Source organism: Mirounga leonina, unplaced genomic scaffold, assembly GCF_011800145.1.
Source record: "Mirounga leonina isolate KUSES-001 unplaced genomic scaffold, KU_Mleo_1.0 Mir_153, whole genome shotgun sequence".
In the NCBI taxonomy this organism is placed as follows: domain Eukaryota; kingdom Metazoa; phylum Chordata; class Mammalia; order Carnivora; family Phocidae; genus Mirounga; species Mirounga leonina.
The window spans coordinates 16655170-16681505 of NW_023270387.1; the positions used below are offsets into that span (position 1 = coordinate 16655170).

The following is a 26336-nucleotide window of genomic DNA, read 5'->3' on the forward strand; positions in this document are numbered from 1 at the left end:
AGGCCTTGTTTTAACTTGATAACTTCTGTAGGTGTTCAGGAGGAGAGATAATGGGAGTAATCTCTTCTGTGAACAGCTGAGTAATGGCCTTAAACTTGTGTATTCACAGCTGAAAGATAGCCTGCATATATGATTTTCTTCTAATGAAAACTACTCTGTTCAAGAAACTAATATCCGGGCGCCTGGGTGGCTCAGATGGTTAAGCATCTGCCTTCGGCTCAGGTCATGATCCTGGGGTCCTGGAATCGACTCCCGCATCAGGCTCCCTGCTCAGAAGGGGGCCTGCTTCTTCCTCTCCCTCTGCTGTTCCCCCTGCTTGTGCTCTTTTGCTCTCTCTGTCAAATAAATAAATAAAATCTTAAAAAAAAAAAAAGAGAGACGAATATCCATTGCTTTTTGGTGAGAACAGGAAGTTGATAATTTTTGCACCTTTGGTGACTAGACCAGTCAGTCCTGCTACTTAGTTTTGTGGTTCGGGTACATTGATATGGTTATAAGAGGTGTTTTGGCTGTAAAGGTTTTCAGTTATTTTAATAAGTTGTATTTCTATGATTTGTGTGTGATGCCATATACTGTTGACATGAAATATTCTTGTTTTTAGTAAAGATAGCATGCATGACTCAACAGAATAGGGGTACAAAAAGTATGACTTAGCATGCTGATTGGACCATTGAAACTCAAACAAGTCACCACAGTTTAGTGTCCTGTAAACAGAGATAAGTGTTAGTTTGTCTATTTCAGAAGGTGGTTATGGAAATATCTAGGCTTTAAAAGATTGTGAATCTCGGTGTGGGGACACTTGGCTTTTGGGGAACTTCAACTCAAGAATAAATGTATCTACCTCTTGAATTTTGAGTGAGTGCAACATTAAAGCCTTGAGATTTTCCCAAATGGAATCTGGCTGCATAGAAAGGTAGGGCTGGATGCAAATTTGTTGGTGAAGGAGTCGAGAGGGGAAATTAAGAGGGAACTCTCCTTAGAAGCCATTGAAATAAAGGGTATAGTGAATGTTAAACTTTTTTCATTGTTCTTGTGATTGCTGAAAGTGTATGGAAAGTGCTTTTTTTTTTATATATATATTTCAGAATGCCTGATTTCATAGGATATAGACAACTCACTTAAGCCAACATTTCTGGACAGTAAGAAGCTGTGCAAATCAAGAAAGAAGTGCTTAGAAATATTTTCACATAAGGAGGTACTTAAGTCTAAATAGCAGTATTTTCTTTTTTATGTATGTGTTTATTTTTATTTTATTTTTTAAATAGCAGTGTTTTCTTAACTTTTGTCTTCTCAAATACTTTTCCATCAAAATCATAAAATTCGTGGGCTGGAGCATTCAGATCAGAAATTTCAAGTGCTGTGTTTACATCTAGTAGACCCTGGGCATGACAGGAAGTCATGTTTGCTAACGTGCTGTTGTAGATGAGAAAACAGACTCTGTCCAACATCAGACGTGCTGCGTGTACAATGTAGTTCTTTAGTAGACAATACAGACAGCTCTGAAGTCCTACTTGCCCATAGCATAGAGTCACAGTTTTATGCACATCTTTGGTGCCACTAATAATAATGAAGCAAATGAATCTGGGGTAGATATTTTAATGTCTGTCATGCTTTCAAGGTGAAGCCAAGTGCTGTGCTAAGTGAAGAGAGTAGCAGTGCCCTACTAAAAAAAGCATAATCCCAAGGACTGACCAAGAGTCAGAATTCACATTTCATTTGGCAATGTTGGGTTTGTTTGGGGTTTTTTTGCTGTTTTTTTTTTTTTTTTTTAAATCATCTACCAAGAAGAGTTGATGTGCCACATTATTACACTCGGATGTAGTTTAGTGTACAGCTGAGACTGAGAAACAGGGTAGTTCAGAGCAGGGTGTGAAATTGTGGTCGCATGGTGTGTTCTGATAATGGACTTATCAGCTACAGTCAAGTTGGGGACTTGGAATGCCCAGAGTAAATTTATGAATTACTGAACTGTAATTCTACAGACTAATTCTGAAGCTTTATAGTTTATTTTCCTTATTTTTCATCCAAAGAAGCCATCCACTTAGGTGTATTAAATAATGGTCAGGGGAGGTTAAGTAAGATAAAATTGCAGGTATACATACTGTATGATAAATGAAATTAGAAGTCATGCATGATGACACTGTCTAGCTTAATGATATTGCCTTGGACAGTGTCCCTGAAGTGTTTTTATGGGTGAGATAGCTGCCATTTATGACTTTAGCTGCAAAAGCTTGTTAATGGAATACTTGACAAACTTTAAAAATGATTATTATGTAGATATATATTTACTGATATAGAAAGTTGTTCATGAGCTATTTAGCAAAAAGGCAGGTTACACAAGGACCTAAAAGTGAATCAGTTTTGTTTAAAAAAAAAATATGTATCATGGAATATTATGCAGCCATCAAAAGGAATGAGATCTTGCCATTTGCAACGACGTGGATGGAACTGGAGGGTGTTATGCTGAGCGAAATAAGTCAATCAGAGAAAGACATGTATCATATGACCTCACTGATATGAGGAATTCTTAATCTCAGGAAACAAACTGAGGGTTGCTGGAGTGGGGGGTGGGGTGGGAGGGAAAGTTAAAAAAAAAAATGTACATAGCATGGAAAAAATGGCCCAGAAAAAACACACACCATTAGGTGCATCCTCAGGCTTAACCTACTTGCTAAATCTGTTGACCAATGCTTCCTGGTTTGGCTGTGGCTCTAAATATGCTATGATATGCTTCAGATATGAAAAGCTTTTGGTAACACTTACTTATATGCTTAGCTCACCTAATAAAAAGGGAAACTATACCTAAATGAAAACTATATGGGGTTACAGGTTTTTTGCTAATTTTCAATTGGAAATTTAAAAATATTCAGAATGTCTATCACTTGTATTTTTTAAAACAATTATTTAGAAAGAAGCTTATTTTTTTTTATTATGTTATGTTAATCACCATACATCACATCATTAGTTTTTGATGTAGTGTTCCATGATTGTTTGCATATAACACCCAGTGCTCCATGCAGAACGTGCCCTCTTTAATACCCATCCCCAGGCTAACCCATCCTCCCAACCCCCCTCCCCTCCAGAACCCTCTGTTTGTTTCTCAGAGTCCATAGTCTCTCATGGTTTGTCTCCCCCTCCGATTTCCTCCCCTTCATTCTTCCCTTCCTACGATCTTCTTCTTCTTCTTTTTAACATATAATGTATTATTTGTTTCAGAGGTAAAGGTCTGTGATACAATAGTCTTACACAATTCACAGCGCTCACCATAGCACATAACCTCCCCAGTGTCTACCACCCAGCCACCCCATCCCTCCCACCCCCCATGACTCCAGCAACCCTCAGTTTGTTTCCTGAGATTAAGACTTCTTCCTATCAGTGAGATCATATGATACATGTCTTTCTCTGATTGACTTATTTTGCTCAGCATAATACCCTCCAGTCCATCCACATCATTGCAAATGGCAAGATTTCATTCCTTTTGATGGCTGCATAATATTCCAGTGTGTGTGTGTGTGTGTGTGTGTGTGTGTGTGTGTGTGTATACACACACCCCATCTTCTTTATCCATTCATCTGTTGATGGACATCTTGGCTCTTTCCATAGTTTGGCTATTGTGGACATTGCTGCTATAAACATTGGGGTACACGTACCCCTTCAGATCCCTACATTTGTATCTTTGGGGTAAATACCCAGTAGTGCAATTGCTGGATTGTATGGTAGCTCTATTTTCAACTTTTTGAGGAACCTCCATACTGTTCCCAGACTGGCTGCACCAGCTTGCATTCCCACCAACAGTGTAGGAGGGTTCCCCTTTCTCCGCATCCCCACCAACATCTGTCATTTCCTGACTTATTAATTTTAGCCATTCTGACTGGTGTGAGGTGATATCTCATTGAGGTTTTGATTTGGATTTCCCTGATGCTAAGTGATGTTGAGCACTTTTTCATGTGTCTGTTGGCCATTTGGATGTCTTCTTTGGAAAAATGTCTGTTCATGTCTTCTGCCCATTTCTTGATTGGATTCTTTGTTCTTTGGGTGTTGAGTTTAATAAGTTCTTTATAGATTTTGGATACTAGCCCTTTATCTGATATGCCATTTGCAAATATCTTCTCCCATTCTGTCGGTTGTCTTTTGGTTTTGTTAACTGTTTCTTTTGATGTGCAAAAGCTTTTTATCTTGATAAAGTCCCAATAGTTCATTTTTGCCCTTGCTTCCCTTGCCTTTGGCGATGTTTCCAGGAAGAAGTTGCTGTGGCTGAGGTTGAAGAGCTTGCTGCCTGTGTTCTCCTTTAGGATTTTGATGGACTCCTGTCTCACATTGAGGTCTTTCAACCATTTGGAGTCTATTTTTGTGTGTGGTGTAAGGAAATGGTCCAGTTTCATTCTTCTGCATGTGGCTATCCAATTTTCCCAACACCATTTGTTGAAGAGACTGTCTTTTTTCCATTGGACATTCTTTGCTGCTTTGTCAAAGATGAGTTGACCATAGAGTTGAGGGTCCATTTCTGGGCTCTCTATTCTGTTCCATTGATCTATGTGCCTGTTTTTGTGCCAGTACCATACTGTCTTGATGATGCCAGCTTTGTAATAGAGCTTGAAGTCCGAAATTGTGATGCTGCCAGCTTTGCTTTCAACATTCCTCTGGCTATTCGGGGTCTTTTCTGGTTCCATACAAATTTTAGGATTATTTGTTCCATTTCTTTGAAAAAAGTGGATGGTGCTTTGATAGGGATTGCTTTGAATGTGTAGATTGCTCTAGGTAGCATTGACATCTTCACAATATTTGTTCTTCCAATCCATGAGCATGGAACGTTTTTCCATTTCTTTGTGTCTTCCTCAATTTCTTTTATGAGTATTTTGTAGTTTTCTGAGTACAGATCCTTTGCCTCTTTGGTGAGATTTATTCCTAGGTATCGTATGGTTTTGGGTGCAGTTGTAAATGGGATAGACTCCTTAATTTCTCTTTCTTCTGTCTTGTTGCTGTATAGGAATGCCACTGATTTCTGTGCATTGATTTTATATCCTGCCACTTTACTGAATTCCTGTATGAGTTCTAGCAGTTTTGGGATGGAGTCTTTTGGGTTTTCCACATAAAGTATCATATCATCTGCAAAGAGTGAGAGTTTGACTTCTTTGCTGATTTGGATGCCTTTGATTTCTTTTTGTTGTGTGATTGCTGTGGCTAGGACTTCCAATACTATGTTGAATAGCAGTGGTGATAGTGGACATCCCAGCCGCGTTCCTGACCTTAGGGGGAAAGCTCTCAGTTTTTCCCCATTGAGAATGATATTCGCTGTAGGTTTTTCAGAGATGGCTTTTATGATATTGAGGTATGTACCATCTATCCCTATACTCTGAAGAGTTTTGATCAAGAAAGGATGCTGTACTTTGTCAAATGCTTTTTCTGCATATTGAGAGGATCACATGGTTCTTGTTCTTTCTTTTATTAATGTATTGTATCACATTGATTGATTTGCGGATGTTGAACCAACCTTGCAGCCCAGGGATAAATCCCACTTGGTCGTGGTGAATAATCCTTTTAATGTACTGTTGGATCCTATTGGCTAGTATTTTGGTGAGAATTTTTGCATCCATGTTCATCAAGGATATTGGTCTGTAATTCTCCTTTTGGATGGGGTCTTTGGTTTGGGGATCAAGGTAATGGTGGCCTCATAAAACGAGTTTGGAAGTTTTCCTTCCATTTCTATTTTTTGGAACAGTTTCAGAAGAATAGGTATTAATTCTTCTTGAAATGTTTGGTAGAATTCCCCTGGGAAGCCATCTGGCCCTGGGCTTTTGTGTTTTGGGAGATTTTTGACGCCTGCTTCAATTTCCTTAGTGGTTATAGGTCTATTCAGGTTTTCTGTTTCTTCCTGAACTTTCTTCAGTTTTGGTAGTTGATACATCTCTAGGAATGCATTCATTTCTTCCAGATTATCTAATTTGCTGGCTTAGAGTTGCTCATAATATGTTCTTATAATTGTTTGTATTTCTTTGGTGTTGGTTGTGATCTCTCCTCTTTCATTCATGATTTTGTTGATTTGGGTCATTTCTCTTTTCTTTTTGATAAGTCTGGCCAGGGGTTTATCAATCTTGTTAATTCTTTCAGAGAACCAGGTCCTAGTTTCGTTGATCTGTTCTACTGTTCTTTTGGTTTCTATTTCATTGATTTCTGCTCTGATCTTTATTATTTCTCTTCTCCTGCTGGGTTTAGGCTTTATTTGCTGTTCTTTCTCCAGCTCCTTTAGGTGTAGGGTTAGGTTGTGTATTTGAGACCTTTCTTGTTTCTTGAGAAAGGCTTGGATTGCTATATACTTTCCTCTTAGGACTGCCTTTGCTGTATCCCAAAGATTTTGAATAGTTGTGTTTTCATTTTCATTGGTTTCCATGAATTTTTTTAATTCTTCTTTAATTTCCTGGTTGACCCATTCATTCTTTAGTAGGATGCTCTTTAGCCCCCATGTATTTGAGTTCTTTCTGACTTTCCTCTTGTGATTGAGTTCTAGTTTCAAACCATTGTGGTCTGAAAATAGGCAGGGAATGATCCCAATCTTTTGGTACCAGTTGAGACCTGATTTGTGACCTAGGATTGATCGATTCTGGAGAATGTTCCATGGGCACTAGAGAAGAATGTGTATTCTGTTGCTTTGGAATGTTCTGAATATATCTGTGAAGTCCATTTGGTCCAGTGTATCATTTAAAGTCTTTATTTCCTTGTTGATCTTTTGTTTCGATGATCTGTCCATTTCAGTGAGGGGGGTGTTAAAGTCCCCCACTATTACTGTATTGTTGTTGATGTGTTTCTTTGCTTTTGTTATTAATTGGCTTATATAATTAGCTGCTCCCATGTTAGGGGCATAGATATTTACAATTATTAGATCTTCTTGTTGGATAGACCCTTTAAGTATGATATAGTGTCCTTCCTCATCTCTTATTATAGTCTTTGGTTTAAAATCTAATTTGTCTGAGATGTAATGTATGGTGATTAACATAACAATTAAAATTTTTTTAAAAAATCTAATTTGTCTGATATAAGGATTGCCACCCCAGCTTTCTTTTGGTGTCCATTAGCATGGTAAATGGTTTTGCACTCCCTCACTTTCAATCTGGAGGTGTCTTGGGTCTAAAATGAGTCTCTTGCAGACAGCATATCGATGGGTCTTGTTTTTTTATCTAATCTGATACCTGTTTTTTTTGATTGGGGCATTTAGCCCATTTACATTCAGGGTAACTATTGAAAGATAAGAATTTAGTGCCATTGTATTGCCTGTAAGGTGACTGTTACTGTATATTGTCTGTGTTCCTTTCTGGTCTATGTTGCTTTTAGGCTCTCTCTTTGCTTAGAGGACCCCTTTCAAGATTTCTTGTAGGGCTGGTTTCGTGTTTGCAAATTCCTTTAGTTTTTGTTTGTCCTGGAAGCTTTTTATCTCTCCTTCTATTTTCAATGACAGCCTAGCTGGATATAGTATTCTTGGCTGCATATTTTTCTCATTTAGTGCTCTGAATATATCATGCCAGTCCTTTCTGGCCTGCCAGGTCTCTGTGGATAGGTCTCTTGCCAATCTAATGTTTCTACCATTGTCGGTTACAGATCTCTTCTCTCGAGCTGCTTTCAGGATTTTCTCTTTGTCTCTGAGACTCGTAAGTTTTACTATTAGATGTCGGGGTGTTGACCTATTTTTATTGATTTTGAGGGTGGTTCTCTGTGCCTCCTGGATTTTGATGCCTGTTTCCTTCCCCAAATTAGGGAAGTTCTCTGCTATAATTTGCTCCAATATACCTTCTGCCCCTCTCTCTCTTTCTTCTTCTTCTGGGATCCCAATTATTCTAATGTTGTTTCATCTTATGGTATCACTTATCTCTCGAATTCTGCCCTCATGGTCCAGTAGTTGTTTATCTCTCTCTTTCTCAGCTTCTTTATTTTCCATCATTTGGTCTTCTATATCACTAATTCTCTCTTCTGCCTCATTTATCCTAGCAGTTAGAGCCTCCATTTTTGATTGCACCTCATTAATAGCCTTTTGATTTAGACTTGGTTAGATTTTAGTACTTTTATTTTTCCAGAAAGGGTTTCTCTAATATCTTCCATGGTTTTTTCAAGCCCAGCTAATATCTTTCAAATCATCATTCTGAACTCTAGTTCCAACATCTTACTAATGTCCATATTGTTTAGGTCCCATATTGTTTAGTCAGTACTGCCTCTTGTTCTTTTTTTTGAGGTGATTTTTTCCGTCTTGTCATTTTGTCCAGAGGAGAATAGATGAGTGAGAGAACAAAATGCTAACAGGGTAAGAACATCCCCCTGAAAATATACACTAAACAAATCAGAAGAGACCTGAAACTGGGGGAATAGAAAGGGAAAGAAAGAAAAAAGAAAAAGAAAAAGATAAAAACAAACAAACAAACAAACAAACAAAACAGACCAGAATATGATCAGATATGATCAGGCTGGTGCATAGATCAGTGCCACACACTAGATTTTGGGCATATTTTGGTCTGTTAGAAGAAAGTGCCTCCCAAAATTTTAAAGAAAGAAAAACTTATATACGTACAAAAATAAGGATTAATACGATGAAGGGATGGAATATGACTGTAAAGATGAAAATTATAAAAGATTTTATAAAAGGAATTGATAAGATAAGAAGTTCGTTGAAAAAAGAAAGAAGATGATTTAAAAAAAAAAAAGGTAGAGAATGTGATCAGGCAGGAGACTAGAACAAAGCCATATACTAGAGATTTAGGGTATATTTTGGTCTGTTAGAAGAAACTGTATCCCAAAATTTTAAAGAGAGAACAACTTTTATATATATATACCAAAAATAAGGTTAACTACTATGAAGGGATAGAATATGACTCTAAAAATGAAAAATAAAAAAGATTTTCTAAAAAAGGGATTGATAAGATGTTGGTTGAAAAAGGGAAAAAGAAAAATTCAGAAAAAAAAAAGAAGTTTAAAAAAAATTAACTTTGAAAGACTAAAAAATCATGGTAAAAAAGCCATGGATTCTATGGGCGTTATTCCCCTAGTGCTGGAGTTCTGCTGTTCTCGCTGATCAGTAAACTTGGTCTTGGCTGGCTGTTCTCGCTGATCTTCTGGGAGAGGGGCCTGTTGCCATGGTTCCCAAATGTGTTTGCTAGAGGCAGAATTGCCCGGCCCTTGCCATGTCCGGGCTAAGTAATCTGCTAGGGTTTGCTCTCGGGAGCTTTTGTTCCCTGCAAGCTTTCTGTACAGCTTTGGAGGACAAGAGTGAAAACGGCGGCCTCCCAATCTCCACCCCGGAGGAGCTGAGAACTTGGGGCCCCATTCCTCAATGAGCCCCCAGAGAAAAGCAGTCAGTCACTCCCGTCTCCCCGGTCTCCGGCCGCACTCTGTGCTCCCCCGGCCTGTGACCGAGCTTTTCTATCTCTGGCACCCAACCCCATGTGGAGTCTCCAAACCCAGCAGATCCCTCTGGTGTGCTTCCGCACCGCTCCTCCCGGGGGAGGAAGGGGAATCTCTCCGGATCTGCCGCTTGTTGGGTCCCTGCTGGAGGAGCAGTGGCCCGACTGTGCCACGGATCATGGTTTGTGACAACCCCGAGCTGAGAGCCCGCACCTCGGCTCCGTCTCTGCAGCCAGCTTCCCCACTCCGATACCTGGGAGCTCTGCCGCACTCAGGCACCCCTGGTCTTTCTATGACCCCAAGGGTCCTGAGACCACACTGTCCCGCGAGGGTTCCACCCCCTGCTTAGCCACTGGAGCAATGTCCCTCAGCATAGCTGACTTCTAAAAGTTCCGATTTTGTGGTCCGCGGCTCTATCACTTGCCAGAAGCGGCCATCGGAGGCCCCCTCCCCCACCGTCTATCTTCCCAAATATCGCCTTGGATTCACTTCTCTGCACATCCTACCTTCCATAAAGTGGTCGCTTTTCTGTTCAGAGAGTTGTTGCTATTCTTTTCTTCGATCTCCTCTTGAGTTTGTAGGTGTTCAGAAAGGTTTGATCCCTATCCAGCTGAATTCCTGAGACCAGACGAAACCAGGTCTCCTACTCCTCTGCCATCTTGATCCTCCTAGAAAGAAGCTTATTAATAGACCTTTATTCATTCATTTATTTAATCTTTCCTGAAGGGAAAAATATATAACATACCTATATACTTTCCCAGAGTAATTATGTTTTATTGGGGTGCACTTATGCTGAAGATCAGAAAGATTTAGAAAATGAAACAGACTGGAGTCCCAGCTACCTAAAATGTCTAAGAATCTGGCAGCGTTTGGGTATAGTGGGGATTTTTCTAAAAAGGAAGCTCTCTGGTGATGATATTAGGAGTCCACAAAGCAAAAGTTAAGTGGGCTTTAAAAAGAACAAACTTGCAAAAATTGAGAAAGCTACTAATCTAAGAGATTTCTTTGAAGCTATTCAGGAGATTTTCCTCTTTAGACCTCTTTTGTCAACCACTTCCCCCTACTCTCACCCCCAAATTCAGCCTATAAATTTCTCTTTTGACCTTTTTAAAAAAGAATAAGATATAAAACTCTCTTTCTAAACACTTGGTGTTTCTTCATCAGTTGTCCTTCTTCCATCTGAGCTTCTCAAATGTTGGTCTATAATCAGTCTTCACTTATCTCCTGAATTCCTCATGCTATGATTTCTACCCCCTGTCTGTACTGAAAGTGCTTCCCTTAAGAGGAACAAACTCCTAACTGCCCAGTCCTTTAGGGATTAAAGAGGTCTCATCATTTTTGATCTCTTGATATACTTGGTAAAGATCGGTGCCCTCCATCCTTGTACTGCATTCATAGCGATCTATCAAAAGTTTTCTTTTATCTCTATAAGAGGAAGTCAAACCTGAGCAAGGTCAGTCATGAGCTGACCATGTCCACCTCCTGCCTCACCTGCTCTCCCCACATGTATTTTATATTTTAGCATATCACATCATACCATGTCTCCTGTCTCTTGTGCCTGTTCACATTCTATTATTTCCTGTGCCTGGAATGCGCTCCTCCACCCTGTTAACCTAGTCTTCATCATCTTTCAAAATGGCTCGGGATTTACCTTCAGCCTCCTCGATTATACTTCCAAAAGTGAATCACTTCTTCTGTTTGAATTCACTATTTCTGTGTGGCTTATTTCAGGTATTGTGTTATCTCCATGTATTTCCTTCTAGACTGTGGATGCCCTGAGGGCAGAATGTGGATTGTACTCATTCACACTTTCTTTCATGTTTAGTGCAGCATTTCGCACAGATTCAATGTTTGGTTCATCTTTGTTTTTGTTTGTTTGTTTTAGGTTCATCTTTGTTGAATGAAACTAAATGAGATGGTAAACTTTGTGAGGGCACACATTTTATGAATAAATGAATGGGCAAATAGGCCTAATGGGAACCACTTGATAAAGTGTGAAAAAAGAAATAGTAGAGAAAACTAAACATATTTGTTGTCTCCATTTTTATGAAACAAATGATAAAGACATTCCTGGTCTCAGATTGTCTTGTAAAGGAAATAGGCAGCTAAGTGGAGAAAGCGGGCTGGAATGGAGTGTCATCTGGCCAAAGGACCCGGCGGTGACATTGTAGAGCCTTTGCCAAAATGTTTAATTCAAGTTCTGTTTTCAAATATTTGGTAGCAAAATATTGGCAGGTAGCTTTTAGAGTGTAGTTTTTCTGCCCTTCTCTGATGAATAGATAAGATGGGTTGGTTGTATATAAATGGGTCCATGACAGATGACTGAAAATAATTTTCAACCACCCAGGAGTGTTTCCCTCTTCTCCATTATTTTTAATGCTATGAAAACTCTTCCTTTGATACTTAGGCTTATCCTAAATTAATGCATATTTTGAAGGATTACAATTTATTTTTTAGAACTCTGTATCTTTCCCAACTATTGACTATTGCAGGGATGTGAATCCTGCATGTTCAGCTTCCTGCGGCAGGAGGCACCACTCTTGCTGTTAGTCTCCTCAGTGAGAGGTGACCAGGAGGCCTGGGGCTCCCAGTGCCTCCCTAGCCTCCTGGAGCCCGTGTGGTTCCCAAAGTCACAAGGGTTCTGGTACAGTTTGGGTGATTTGTACGAAATGTTTAGTTAACTTTTATTAACACATTTGACCTGGCTAGCAAAGGAAGGGACCCAGCAGGCCTGAAGGGTATTCCTTCAACCCTTCTGTACACATCCTAGTGGACTTTTGCTTTGCTTTTCTTAAGGCCGTGGAAAACCCAAGAGAATACTGTGCTCTGTCTCTGTTGTCTTACCCCCTCCTCTCATTTCAATTTAGTTTATTCTGATATTTCATTCTTTTTCTTTACCATGCTGTTTTATAAAACTATTTATTTCCTTTTGGCCACTATTTTATTTCTCTTGGCTTCCTCACTCCCCAATTCCTTTTTAATTAATATTATATATTTCACATGGTCCAGTTTGGAATTTTTTCCACAGACAATTGACAGTAATGAGGAATTAAAAACCCATGTGACAAATTATTAGGTCATTTCCAGATATATCACTTAAAAATGTTTATATTTCAGAGAGATAATATATGAAAGCAAAAGATGATGTGTGTATGCAGTGAGTTCAGGTGGTTCAAGTGGGTGAACTTATTTCTTAAAGCAAATCTCCGTCCCACCCTTATTCTTCCTTTCTTCTCTCTGGCATCAACCATAGGTACTAATTTTACTAATTTCTATTTTATCATATGCATATATAAGCAGATCAATCTATTTCTTTGTAAGATTTAAAATGTATATTTTGAGAGTCTATAGGGTGGTATTTTTGGCTTTTTTTTTTAAGTTGTGAGTGAGGCCAGTAGTATTCACACTTTATGAAGTATGGTACTCTACCATAAAGTTTATTTGTGAAGTCAATACTGATCTTGCATACCAGCATAAAGATCTATCTTGTATACCTTCCAGTGTTAGTGATCAGAAATGTTCTATTTTCGGTTGTGTTCAGTTTCATACTGATTTTGACCTGACCCTTTGATTGGGAACATAAAGTACAAATAGTTTGACAGGTATGTGGAGTTTTAGGTGACTGGATGTTCTATTCTGATACTAATCTATTTGGCAAAAAGGTACTGAGCAGCTTATCCTCCAGTTTTCATTTCATCCTGACTTTCTCCAAGCACTTTATAAGAGCGCATTATAGTTAGGATCTGAGGCACAAAGCAGTTGAGATTTTCACAGGCACACCCCAGGACTTGGTAATGGAACCAAGCAATATCACCCAAGATTCCTGGCTCCTGGCTTTCGGAACCAGTTCAGAATACTTTAGAAATGCATTAAAACTTTGCCAGCTGTAGAGGTAGTCAGATGTAATTTGACACCAGTTCTTTCCAGAAATTGTAGATTACCCCCCCACCCCCAAAGAAACCTTTTAAAAGGCTCCAGTTAAAGATCTTTTTCCATCCTGTATTTCCTCATTTTTCAGTCTGTTTGGTTTTCAGTTTTTCCGTTCCCACCTACTGTTCCTCCTAAAACTGCCCCAACAGATTTTACATAGATTTATGTTACTGATCCATTTTGCAGTCTTAATGTTCTAATTCAAAACTTGTGTATTAATGCGTACACTATCTACATTCCTGGAACGTTATTCCAGTAGACTATCCTGGAAAATGACCAGGGAAAGGCTCCTGGCATTGCTTTTAAGTCTTTAGGGAAAAAAAAAGAAGATACAAAAAAAACCAAAAACAAAACCCAGAGTATTTGGAAGAGTTGTTAAGGCATGAGGCCACGAGAAACAACTTGTTAAGTTCCCATGATTGCTGGCTTACTAGCACTTATTTTAAGAGACACACTTATTTGAGTGTGTCTGTAATGTTGCCATCCCTCGGTTTGCCTATATTTGAATTGTGTATAAGATTGTTGCCCTTGAATTGGTGGAGGTGGTTCTAAAGCCTCCAGTTTAAAGATGCTATTTAAACTCGGTATTATTTTGACAGTGTAGCACCCTCCCCACACTTTTTATTCTTTTGAACTGCTAATTGTATAGAAGGTAGCAGTGTAACTTCTTTGACGTCTGTTAAACATATCTACAAATTCTGTTGGCATTCTGCTGGAGGCAGGTCCTTGATGAGAACTGTACTGTCTGTCCCTGGTGGCCTAGGTCCTGCTCTGTGTCGTCTGCTGTTGGCGATAAGTTTACATTGTAAAAGAACCTTCCACCTGAAGGTTCCTGGAGTCTTAGATGAACACACACAGTTCGGTTTTGACACAATCAGTGCCGGAATAGAGGACAGCAGCGGACATTTATCACTCTGTGTGGACAGAAAGAACACACTGTCTCGTGCTAAAACTGGTTCTGTCTTTAAGCTTACAAATGAGGATCCTGACCGAGGGCAGCCATGAATTTTCAAGATGACCTGTGATATCCTTATTATGAAATGTACTTGATAGTCTAAGCCTTGGTAAATGAAACTTTTGTTCAGTAGATGGACATGTGCTTATTAGTATCTTACTCTATGTTCTAGGCATTTGAGAATTGATTTCACAAAGTACAGTGGGTATGGTCCTGGTAGTAATCTAGGGAATGAACCAAGTTTAGAGACCATTTTTTCTTTTTAACGATTTATTTATGAGAGAGAGAGAGGAGGAGCAGAAGGAGAGGGAAAGAGAATCCTAAGCAGACTCCATGCCCAGTGTGGAGCCCGACGTGGGGCTCCATCTCACAACCCTGAGATCATGATCTGAGCTGAAACCCAAGAGTCTGATGCTCAACTGACTGCACCACTCAGGCAACCCTAAAGTCCACTTTTATATTCATGAGTTTTTTCAAATTCTTGTTACAAACCCAAGAGAAAAAATTAGCCCATTAGAGAGGTTACATAACTAGCTTGTGTTCTACCCAGCTAGTAAATAACAGCCTAAGTCTTCTGTGTTCACGTGCTTTCTACCGTGCTACAACCTCCATTAATATATAATTAGTAACATCTGTGTGTTTTAGAATATTACAACAGCCCTGTAATCCCAATAATGCATTTGTATATTTTAGAGCTCTATGGAAACCCTGAAATCCAAGTTGTATAGATATTCATATCTTACTTTACGAAGACATTGGAGTCCTAGAAAATTGTGTCTTGCCCAATGACACAAAACTGTAGAACTGAATGGGGCTTACACCTACTCCCCATCCTGAATTCCCTGCTCTTTCTACTCAGCACACTGAAGGCTAGTATCACTTCTCAGCAACATTTATTGAGTTATGTGTAGTACACTGTGCCAGATGCTGTGAATTCATGAGGGAGAAATAAAATGACACACCTACGCTCCCCTTTATAATGTAATGGTGGCGTTAGGACAGTCACATGAGAAAAATACCTACTGCTCAGTATCATTAAACTGTATAAGCAAAAGTAAACCAGTGTAACACAGTGAAGTAAATGTGTCACTTCCAATGGTAAACAATTCAGAGCATTATCTGGCTGGTATCAAGCAGACTTCTGAGAAGTTTTTAATGCTCATACCCGCTGGTTGCTTCTAGGACCATATACCAGTAGTCATCTTCAGCATCTTCAGATCCACGGGCTGCTTCTCTGTAATCTATAACCATGTTCAGCCCTCTTCTATTTTAAGAGGAAAAATCTGGACAGTTGTCCCCGGTTCACTACTCCTTCCTGTTCCTGCCTCATTTATCAGCCCATTTCATCCTCCCCTGCTTGTCAGCTGCCCTTCTAATCAAAACTTCTCAAAATGTTGACTGTACACTCTATTCTGGTTGTTCCTTTTATTTTCCTTCATGACCCTGCTTCCTCTGCCTGTCCCTTAAACATCAGTGTCCCAGAGAGTTCTGTTGTTCTACCGTTCTTACTAATAATATTTCCTATATGGTGATGATGTCACAATCTTCCCCTCCAGCTCACAGTTCTCACCCAACTGCAGACTGTTTCCTTGGATAGTCCACAAATGCCTCAGGCTGCATGTGTATGCAGTGGGATTCATAATTTTCTTCTGCAAAACTCAATCTCTTCATATTTTCTGTTTACTTAATGGCATCATCAGTCACCTGGTCACCTGTACTAGAAACCTGAGGGTCAGTCTTTACCTTCTCCTCAGCCCCCATAATTCCTGAAAAGCTTGCTTTCTAAATTGACCTTGAATCTGCCACTGTTTTACTGTATCACCTCAGGCCCTCGTCGTCTCTCTCCTGTTTTGTTTTGGGTGTTTTTTTTAAAAAAAAACAAAAACATTTTACAGCATTGCACTTTATTTTTTATTGAAGTGTAACTAACATATAATGTTATATTAGTTTCAGATGTACAGCAATCCTGTACATCACTCAATACTCACCATGATAAGTGTAGTTAGTATGCAATGTTATTACATACATATAACATTATTAGAATATTATTACATACACACAACATACATACAATGTTATTACCATATTATTGACTATATTCCTTATGCTGTTCTTTTTATTTTATCTCCATGACATTTTTATAACTGGAAGTCTCTATCTTTTAATCCTTTTTATCTATTTTGCCCATCTCCCCACCTGTCTCCCATCTGTCAACCATCAGTTTTTCTTTGTATTTAAAAGTCTGGTTTTTGGGGCTCCTGGGTGGCTCAGTCGGTTAAGCATCTGCCTTCGGCTCAGGTCATGATCCCAGGGTCCTGGGATCGAACCCCACGTCGGGCTCTCTGCTCAGCAGGAGTCTGCTTCTCCCTCTCCCTGCTGCTCCCCCTGCTTGTATTCTCTCTCTCTCTGTCAAATAAATAAATAAAATCTTTTTTAGAAAATTTTTAAAAAATTAAAGTCTGGTTTTGGGGTGCCTGGGTGGCTCAGTCTGTTGGGCATCCAACTCCTGATTTCTGCTCAGGTCATGAGATCAAGCCCCGCATCGGGCTCCGTGCTCAGTGGGGAGTCTGCTTGAGATTCTCTCCTTCTCCTTCTGCCCCTCCTCCCCCTCCCAAATAAATACATAAATAAAATCTTTAAAAAAAAAAAAAAGGTCTTTTTTTGTTTTGTTTTGTTTTCTAAATTCCATATATAAGTGAAATCACTTGGTATTTGTTTTTCTCTCTCTGACTTACTTCATTTAGCATAATGCCCTCTAGGTCCATCCATTTTGTCCCAAATGGCAAGATCTCATTCTTTTTTATGGCTGCGTAATATTCCATTGTATGTGTGTATGTATATATGTGTGTGTGTATATATATACCACATCTTCTGTATCCATTCATCTGTTGACAGATGCTTGGGTTGCTTCCTTATCTTGGCTATTGTAAGTAATGCTGCAATAAACATAGGGGTGCATATACCTTTACAAATTAGTGGTTTCATTTTGGGGGGGTAAATATTCAGTAGAGAAAATACTGGTTTCTCTATTTTTAATTTTTGGAGGAACCTCCATACAGTTTTCTACAGTGGCTGAACCAATTGACATTCCCACCAACAGTGCATGAGGGTTCCATTTACTCCACATCCTCTCCCAACACTTATTTCTTGTGTTTTTGATAATAGCCATTCTGACTGATGTGAGGTGGTGTCTTATTGGGGTTTTGATTTGCATTTCCCTGATGATTAGTGATACTGAGCATCTTTTCATGGGCCTGTTGGGCCACCTGTAGTCTTCTTTGGAAAAGTGTCTATTCGGATCCTCTGCCCATTTTTTAATCAGATCATTTGGCTTTTTTAGTGTTGAGTTGTATAAGTTCTTTATACATTTTGGATACTAACCCCTTATTGGATATATCATTTGCAAATGTCTTTTCCCATCTAGTAGGTTGCCTTTTTGTTTTGTTGATGGTTTCCTTTGCTGTGCAAAAGCTTTTTATTTTGATGTAGATCCAATAGTTTATTTTTGCTTTTATTTTCCTTGCCTGAGACATCCTATATTTTTATAGTATCCTTCTAGCTCTTCTCCCTACTTTCAGTATATATTCCTTCATATTCATCAGCTATGTGATTGTCAGAATGAGTTTTCCAGAAAATTTGGTTGTTATATTCCCTTCCTTAAAACCTGTTAATTTCTCCTTGTTTTCTATGGAATAAAGTTCAGCTTCTTAATGTAGCACATGATCTCCTCTGAGGTTCCTGTTGAGTTAGTCCTGATGCTGTTTTCTGTTAGACCACATATATTCACATTGTTATACGTTTTTTTCATGATATCCCTTCTTCTTAGAGTACTCTTTATTTTCCTTAGTAAAAAGCTTGTCATCTGATAGTTCAAACTACAGAAGTCAATTGCCTGTATTTTGATTCATATTTAATATAGATCACAGACCAGCCCCTCAAGATAATGGGTTAGCAGGCTGTCAGAAATTAGCATGTTTTTAATATTACCTGTTTTAACCTATGTATGAGTACTGAGAGGATGCTGGAGTTGGACCCGTAGCTGAAGTTAGACAGTGAAGACTCTACCCAAACTCAAAACCAAAAGAAACAACATTCTGTATTAGTCAGGATTGGGTCCATTTGTAAGTAACTGAAAAATTGAACAGTGGCTTAAATAAAACAGAGGGTTATGTATCTTTCACTGAAATTTCCAGAGATGTGCAATCCAGCAGCTCAGTTCCATGAAGTCCTCAGGGACTTAAATTCCTTTTGGCTCGGGGCGCCTGGGTGGCTCAGTCATTAAGCATCTACCTTCGGCTCAGGTCATGATCCCAGGGTCCTGGGATCGAGCCCCGCTTCGGGCTCCCTGCTCAGGAGGAAGCCTGTTTCTCCCTCTCCCACTCCCCCTGCTTGTGTTTACCTCTCTCGCTGTCTCTCTCTGTCAAATAAATAAATAAAATCTTAAAAAAGAAATTCCTTTCGGCTCTTTGCTCCACCTTCCTGAGGGTATTTTCCTTGGGCCCATAGTACAAAGTAGCATTTGTTTTCTAGGCAAAAGAATCGACCCAGAGACAAAGAAGGAGGCAAAGGATACACTCTGGCTGTCTTTTAAGGATGATTCCCAGAAGCTGCCATAGACTATTTCTATCCCATCGACTAGAACTTAGCCATATACTCATTCCTAAGTACTATGTACACAGTTAAAAATTCTTTTACTGAGGTGCCTGGGTGGCTCAGTCGGTTACATGTCCAACTCTTGATCTCAGCTCAGGTCTTGATCTCAGGGTTCTGAGTTCAAGCCCTGCATTGGGCTCCATGCTGGGTATGGAGCCTACTTAAAAAAAATTCTTTTACTATGGAAGAAGAGGAGAATGGATTTTGAGGGATAAATAACAAAGTAGTCCTACAAACTCTTTAGTCTGATGTTGAGTCTGCACCTTTTTTTTTTAAGTCCTTTTTCCTCTTACTTACCACATAAACCCCATGTACCAGCAAAAAGTCTTCCTGTTACCCTTGATTGGAAATGATTGTCTCCTCATCACAAATTATCTTTTGGCACTGTTAATCCGTATTGCAATTATCATATGCTGAACTGCATTGCTGTCATTTTTCTGCATATATAGCTCCCCTAAATCATAAGGTCTCACCACAGTGTAAATTCCTGGGGACAGTGACCGTGTCTTATATGTCTGCAAGGCCTGGGCTAGTGCCTTATAAATAATTGGTTAGCAATAAAAGTTTCTTATATGGCCAATAAATAACTTTGACGATTTCTTGGTTTCTTGTAGAATTTTAGGAAAGGAAGATGGATCAGCCTAGTGGAAGGAGTTTTATGCAAGTATTATGTGAAAAATATAGTCCTGAAAATTTCCCTTACCGTCGTGGTCCTGGGATGGGAGTCCATGTCCCAGCCACACCTCAGGGCTCTCCTATGAAAGGTAAGAAAGATGTGACCTAAAACGTTTACTTACTGGAGCTTAGTACTTAGGACCTCAAACCAGAATATTGTCTTGTTTGCAGATTATTTCCTTTATTTCGGAATTAGAATTGCATAGTCTCCCTTGTCATGACTTCAATTTTTTGAAAAACTCAAAAGGATTTCTTTTCCTCCTGATTGGCCAGAAGGCATCTTAGTTGCACAAGACACAATATTTGAGTGGTAAGGTTTCAAATACGTATTCTGTTGAGGAGCTTGGAGGATGCGAGACAGTACAAGACTGGTGTGTGTCCTCAAAAACCTTACAGCCTAACTGGATTACAAGATATTCACATTTACAGACATATAACACAAGGCAGCTTATGTTGAACCAAATGATTGGCACAAAAATTTAGGAGAGTGTTAATTAGTATGATCAGGAAAGGATTCAAAGCTATGAGACTTGACCTAACCCTTTAAGAATATAGAACTTGGTTAGAGGGGAGAGCAAGACATTCTAGGAGAAGGGTTATGGTGTGAGAGAGATCTACAACATGGAGAAATGTGCAAGGTGTGTCTCTCACTTACATGGTAGCCTCATTTGTATTTAATAGTTCTTGGAAGTAGTTCTTTGTGAGTATGGGAGATCAGGATGGAACAGTGTTTTAGTTCTTGTGTTCCTCAATACAACTTGTCTTACCACTCCATATAAACTGGAATGGCAGAAAGAGATAGATTTCCTACTTGGTCATTTTTTTTTTCAGGATCCATTCCTATTCTGAAAAATTTGATAGAGAAAAGTACTGAGTTGAAAAATTATGTAATTTGAGGCCTCCATGAATAAAATATTTCCTGAGTCATTATTTTATATCAAAGAGGGAAAAAGTGGTTGGATTCTCATGTCTATCCTTTCTACAAGGACAAACGTGGTTATTGACACATGTGTTTTTGAATCAGGCAGTAGTTTAACTACCCCAGTTTGACCAAATTCATTAAATAGTTTAAGACTCTGAAACAGTTTATCCCACTACAATTATGTATTTTTAAAAGTCTGATTTTCATAAGGGACACATTCTATGTGGATATGAAATGGAAATGGTTGATAGACAAGAAAGAGACCTAGATTTTTAAATGGATCCACTTAAGCAAGGAAGATTTCTTCAATGATATGAATTTGAAGAACAGAAGTGGTTTCATAGTAGACCATCTAATAGTTTGAGATAATTTTCAAGGGCAGCATAGGCGGAAATACACATCAGACAAAAAAAGAGCTCTCCAGAATGATACTTTTGAACTAAATTTAAAAAAAGAAAGAATTGAGGCCAATTAGAAGACAGTAGGAGTCCAGATGAATCACATGTTCTAGTGTTCAGATGATGAGATGACAGCAAGGATGATAGCTGTATTGTTGGTAGTTGAGATCAACCATCCTGTCAGGGGTAAAGCCTACAAGACTTTTTTGGTGGTACTGGTCCAGTATTTTTAATCTCCTCCTGGGCCATATTTGGCTGTTTCCCCTTAGAACTCAGTACCCTTGGGTTCTGGAGGGGAGGGGGGTGGGAGGATGGGTTAGCCTGGTGGTGGGTATTGAGGAGGGCACATTCTGCATGGAGCACTGGGTGTTATGCACAAACAATGAATTGTGGAACACTTCATCTAAAACTAATGATGTAATGTATGGGGATTAACATAAGAATAAAAAAAATAAATTAAAAAAGAAAAAAACAAACAAACAAACAAAAAGAACTCAGTACCCTTGGACCCCAACATATTCTCTCTTTTTTTTTTTTCCTGAGGTCTTCATGTAATTTCACACTATTTGATTTTGATTCCTGGGGGCTGAATATATGTTAGACAAGAATTAGGCTGATTTAAAAAGTGTTGTGTTTCCCCCATGATTCAGATCGCCTCAACCTCCCAAGTGTGCTCGTGTTGAACAGCTGTGGAATAACATGTGCAGGAGACGAAAAAGAAATTGCTGCCTTCTGTGCTCATGTGTCGGAACTAGATCTTTCTGACAACAAACTCGAAGACTGGCATGAGGTAGTTTTTATATTCCCGCATTTTGGTGACTTCTGATGAATTCTGGTTCTCACTTGAGATTCTCATCTCTGTGTCTCAAGATAAATAACTGACTGCTTCAGCTGTTCTGTGGTGATTTTTTCAGCTAACGTTGTTATTGCTAATTTGTTTTTCATTAATATGGAAAGCACTGGGGAGCTTTTTTCCAGGCATCAAGAGGTTAATAAGACACAGAGGTTTAGACTGCTAACCATGCATTGGGCTTTTTACTGTCTCACCAGTATACACATCCTGTGTTCATTCTGTACCACCACTTCAACATTTAGTGCTCTAAATTGACATAAAAATTGCCTGAGCTCGAAACTCAGATTACAAAAATATTTATTTTTGGTACTGAAATTCACTCCCAATATTTTAGAACTTTTCCTTATTTTATGAAGTCTCCTAGTTGTTTTGACATAACTGATGTCTTTTGACCTCAGAGTAAGGCACACCAAGTACACAAATAAAAATATTACAACATTCTTTCTTATTATTTATGTAACATTGCCTACATGATGATAACATTACCTCGTGGAAGCTATGCTTAAGAATCAGGGAAAATTAGTTCTTTCTCCTTGATTCATTCCCCTGCCTTAATTTAGGATATTCTTTCTTGAGAAAGCTTCCTGATGGATTTTCCTGCCTCTGGTTTTATTCTGCTTCCTGTAAGCTGTCTTCTATAGTGCGACCAGACTCCTTTTAATCAATGAAATAAGATTATGACACTCTTGCTTAAAGTCCTGTAGTTGCTTTTCACTGCCTAGAAACTAAGGCCTGAACTCTCTAAATGTAGCCTTCCACCATATGGCTCTTGCCTACTTTTAGAGCTTTATCTCCATCTTTAGCCATATGCTTTTTCTTGCAGCTCATGATAAACTCTTGACATGAAAAGCTTCCTTGCTTTTATTCATTCTGAATCTACTGCTTTTTCCTTGTCTACCTGATCTCCTCCTATGTATCTTTCAAGACTTGGCCCAAGTCACTATTCCTCTATGAAATTTTCCTTGGTTCTCGCTCAGGCAGAGGCAGATTATCCCAGTACCTATATCATGATGCTGTGATAAATGCAATCACTTATCACAATGTAGTGCAATCTCTTGCTTACTTGACAGTTTTCCTACTAGACTGTGAGTTTATTCAAAGTAGAGATTTTTGTCTTTATTACCATCAGCACCCAGAGTGTCATACTAGGTACTCAAATGTTTGTTGAATGCATTAATGAACAAATGATTGCATCTTAAGGATTGATCAAGACCACTTGGTCCAACTTTTCCTATGATTTTAAGAAACTCACTTAATCCTTTAGTGCTTCACTTTGCTCAACCCTAAGACAGGGCTGCAGATAAAATTAATCATTGAGGTGCTTTGTAGGTATTAAATGCTATACAAATTCTAAGACAGCTTTTTTTGTTTAAGAAAAATCTGTTTATAACCTAGTTTTCTTCAGCTTTTCTTACATTTATCTATTTCATAGTCTAGCTTAATCTGATAACTGTGCTTCTGGTTGTATTTCCTATTTTTATTGAGATGTTTACCAAATTCTTTCAGATGCATGTTGTTTGATTTTTAAGTGACTTGTTAATATATGCAGATTTACTGGGCTGTTCCAAGAAATAGTCTCTGTACATGTGTTTATTTATTAATTCATTTATCTAAACAACTGGTATAGTTCACTGTCCCACAAATTACAATCTGTGCCTTCTTGGTCCTTTGAGATGCTTAAGTGACGTGAGTGCTCTGTCCACACTGCACAGATGCCAAAAGAACTGCCTTGTTTGGGCGCCCGGGTGGCTCAGCTGGTTAAGCGACTGCCTTCGGCTCAGGTCATGATCCTGGAGACCCGGGATCGAGTCCCGCATCAGGCTCCCTGCTCAGCAGGGAGTCTGCTTCTCCCTCTGACCCTCCTCCCTCTCATGCTCTCTGTCTCTCATTCTCTCTCTCGCAAATAAATAAATAAAATCTTAAAAAAAAGAACTGCCTTGTTCATCCTCCTCCTCCCTGATTCCCACAGTAGTCTGCTGCTGAACATCTGGTGAGAGTTTTTAACCTGCATGGGTGGCAAGTCAGACCACATCTTCCTCTGAATCTTTTCACCTATGTTCATAGGGCTGATTCCCTTAAATGTGTTTCTTTGGGAGTGTAAAATTTCAGAAAGGTTTTGTGCTTTGTGCTCTGACCATGTACATAAGCTAGGCTTTTGCCAACTGCCAACAGTTTCATAGTTTTATAGCTGCTGCCTCAGAAGAACAATCTATGTCAATATGGATCAGACACAAAGTTCACACTAGGCAGTTCAGCCTTTTCTCTGCTTAGACAAAGGTCTACACTAAATGTTTTCCAGGCCACGTGGGCATATATAGACAGAGGGTCCTATGTTCCTTTGTGCTCAGTTTGTATCTTCTTACATGTGCTCTATAGTCTGTTTCCAGGCAGTTTTCAAATAAGTCTTCGCTGCTCTACCCTTTAGGCTTCCATCTTCCAATTTATTTTTGTTTTCATCATCCCTTTATTTTTTGTCCTTTGCTTTAACTGTAGTTGATTCCAATCTTCTAGAATATCTATCAGAGCACAGAGAGGTGGGAGAAGTACTGACAGCAGAAGCGTATTGATTTTTAGGATTGATTAAACTTTTTGCCAGGCTACTAATGCCTCATAGGTCACAGTTTTAAGACATTACATTTCAACCCCATTGCAACCCGTGTACCTGATTACCAAAAAGATAATTTGTCCCTGGCCATTAAGTAAGTTTATTTTGGCCTGTATTTGAGATAGCGATGTGGGACAAAAATAATATAGTTTGTTCTTTGAGTCTTTTGAGTGGTTACTAATGTTATAAGTAACTTCTTTTGTAGTTTAAACTACTGGCTGCTGGATATCCAGAGATAAAGATAAATACCAGTGAGAGGTGTAATACTGTGGAGGGAGGCAAAGATCTGTCTCCATCCTTCTAAAATTGGGCATCCGCGTGTGAAAAAAGATGCATTTTTTAGCTCTTGACTTGAATTTTAGCTAAGTACATTTTCGTCTCACCTTTCCCAAGGCATCTCCTTTTTCCTCCCTTCCTTATCAAAACCATTTTATAAAAGAAATTAAACCAAGTAGTTGAGAGGAGAGAGGAATTAGCCCCTCAGGTGAGGCAGAGAATAGCTTGGGTATAAGTTACAGATGGTTATCTTACAACCCTTTCCCCATTTTTCTTAAAACTTTAGTTTCTTCATTTTTAGAAGCCAGAGTTAGAGGGTCCTCAATTAAATCATAGAATTGTGGAGACCTAGAAGGTCATGTAAGTTCATCTCCGTGTTTCTGTGCATGAACAACACAGGTTTGAACTGCATGGGTTTGTTTGCATGCAGACTTCTTACAGGACAGTACTGTAAATAAATTTCCTCTTCCTTATGGTGTTCTTAATAATATTTTCTCTAGGTGGGTGGGGGAGGGGCTAAATGGGTGATGGGAATTAAGGAGGGCACTTGTGATGAGCATTGGGTGTTAATATGTAAGTGATGAATCACTAAATTGTACTCCTGAAACCAATATTACACTATCTATTAACTAACCTGAATTTGAATTAAAACTTGAAACATAAAAAAAAAAGGTTTGCTATTAAAGAGGCTCTCTCTCTCTCTCTCTCTTTTTTTTTTGAGATGGGGAAAGAGAGAGACAGAGAGGGCGAGGAGGGGCAGAGGGAGAGACAGAGTACCAAGCAGGCTCCACGCCCAGCACAGAGCCCAACACGGGCTCAATCCCACGACCCTGAGATCATGACCTGAGCCGAAATCAAGAGTCGGACACTTAACCGACTGAGCCACCCAGGGGCCCCAAGAGGGTCTCTTTTGTGTAAAATTCTAAAATATCTAGAGATGTAAGTGTATATGTTGGAATATGCATACATTTTTTTTTTTCCGGGAAGAATCACAAAAATTTCATTTGTTCTGTTCGAATTTCAAAACTGTGAAGATTTTGTTATTGTTTTGTTTTGACGTCACTGAGGATAGTGGGCTGTGAATTTATAGTGTTTTTTAGTTTTCTTTATATTTCTCTATATGAAAACAAAACACGTTACTAAAACAAAACAAAAGCAGAACCAAAAAATTTTTCTCTACCTCACTTTATTGTAAGAATACAGTCTATAATACACGCAAAATACAAACTATGTTAATTGACTGTTTATGTTATCTGTAAGGCTTCCTGTCCACAGTATGCTGTTCGTAGTTAAGTTTTGGAGGAGTCAAAATTTACCTGATGATTTTCAGCTTTGTAGGGTGTTGGTGTTCCCTAACCTCTGCATTGTTCAAGGGTCAACTGTATCACTGTAGCTAGATGAGTCTTTTTCTTCTTGATTTTTAGAATTTAAGAATGATAAGTCCGTGTACTGTCCCAGAGACTTCCTGAATGTTTGTTTGGCAGACTTTGCTGTTAGGACATTTTTATAAGTAAATTTCCCTGTGTAATTAATATACTTTCTAAAATCTTATCATTAATGTAAGGTTACCCCTGAATCCTTTTTAACTTTAGCCTCTTAAAGAATGTATTTATTTATTTCTAAAATACATTATTTTTTCCTGTTTGAATTATTATACTGTAGTCCAGTTGCGATTTTTTAGACTATTC

The 26336-nt window shown here is 38.8% G+C and overlaps 1 protein-coding gene across 2 annotated transcripts in view; it reads left to right on the forward strand.

Moving 5' to 3' along the window:
• The first annotated feature begins 347 nt into the window (after nucleotides 1–347).
• The window catches only part of LOC118013327 (tubulin-specific chaperone cofactor E-like protein), a 160120-nt gene continuing 134131 nt past the window's right edge, over nucleotides 348–26336 (forward strand). The window contains exons 1-3 of one of the 2 annotated variants that reach the window (XM_035009153.1): nucleotides 348–1195; nucleotides 19534–19683; nucleotides 21565–21704. In XM_035009153.1, coding sequence (XP_034865044.1) covers nucleotides 19551–19683; nucleotides 21565–21704 — 273 coding nt within the window. In that variant the 5' untranslated portion in view covers nucleotides 348–1195; nucleotides 19534–19550. Of the gene's footprint in view, nucleotides 1196–19161; nucleotides 19684–21564; nucleotides 21705–26336 lie in introns of those variants that run through there. The other variant, XM_035009155.1, reaches the window with a different exon arrangement.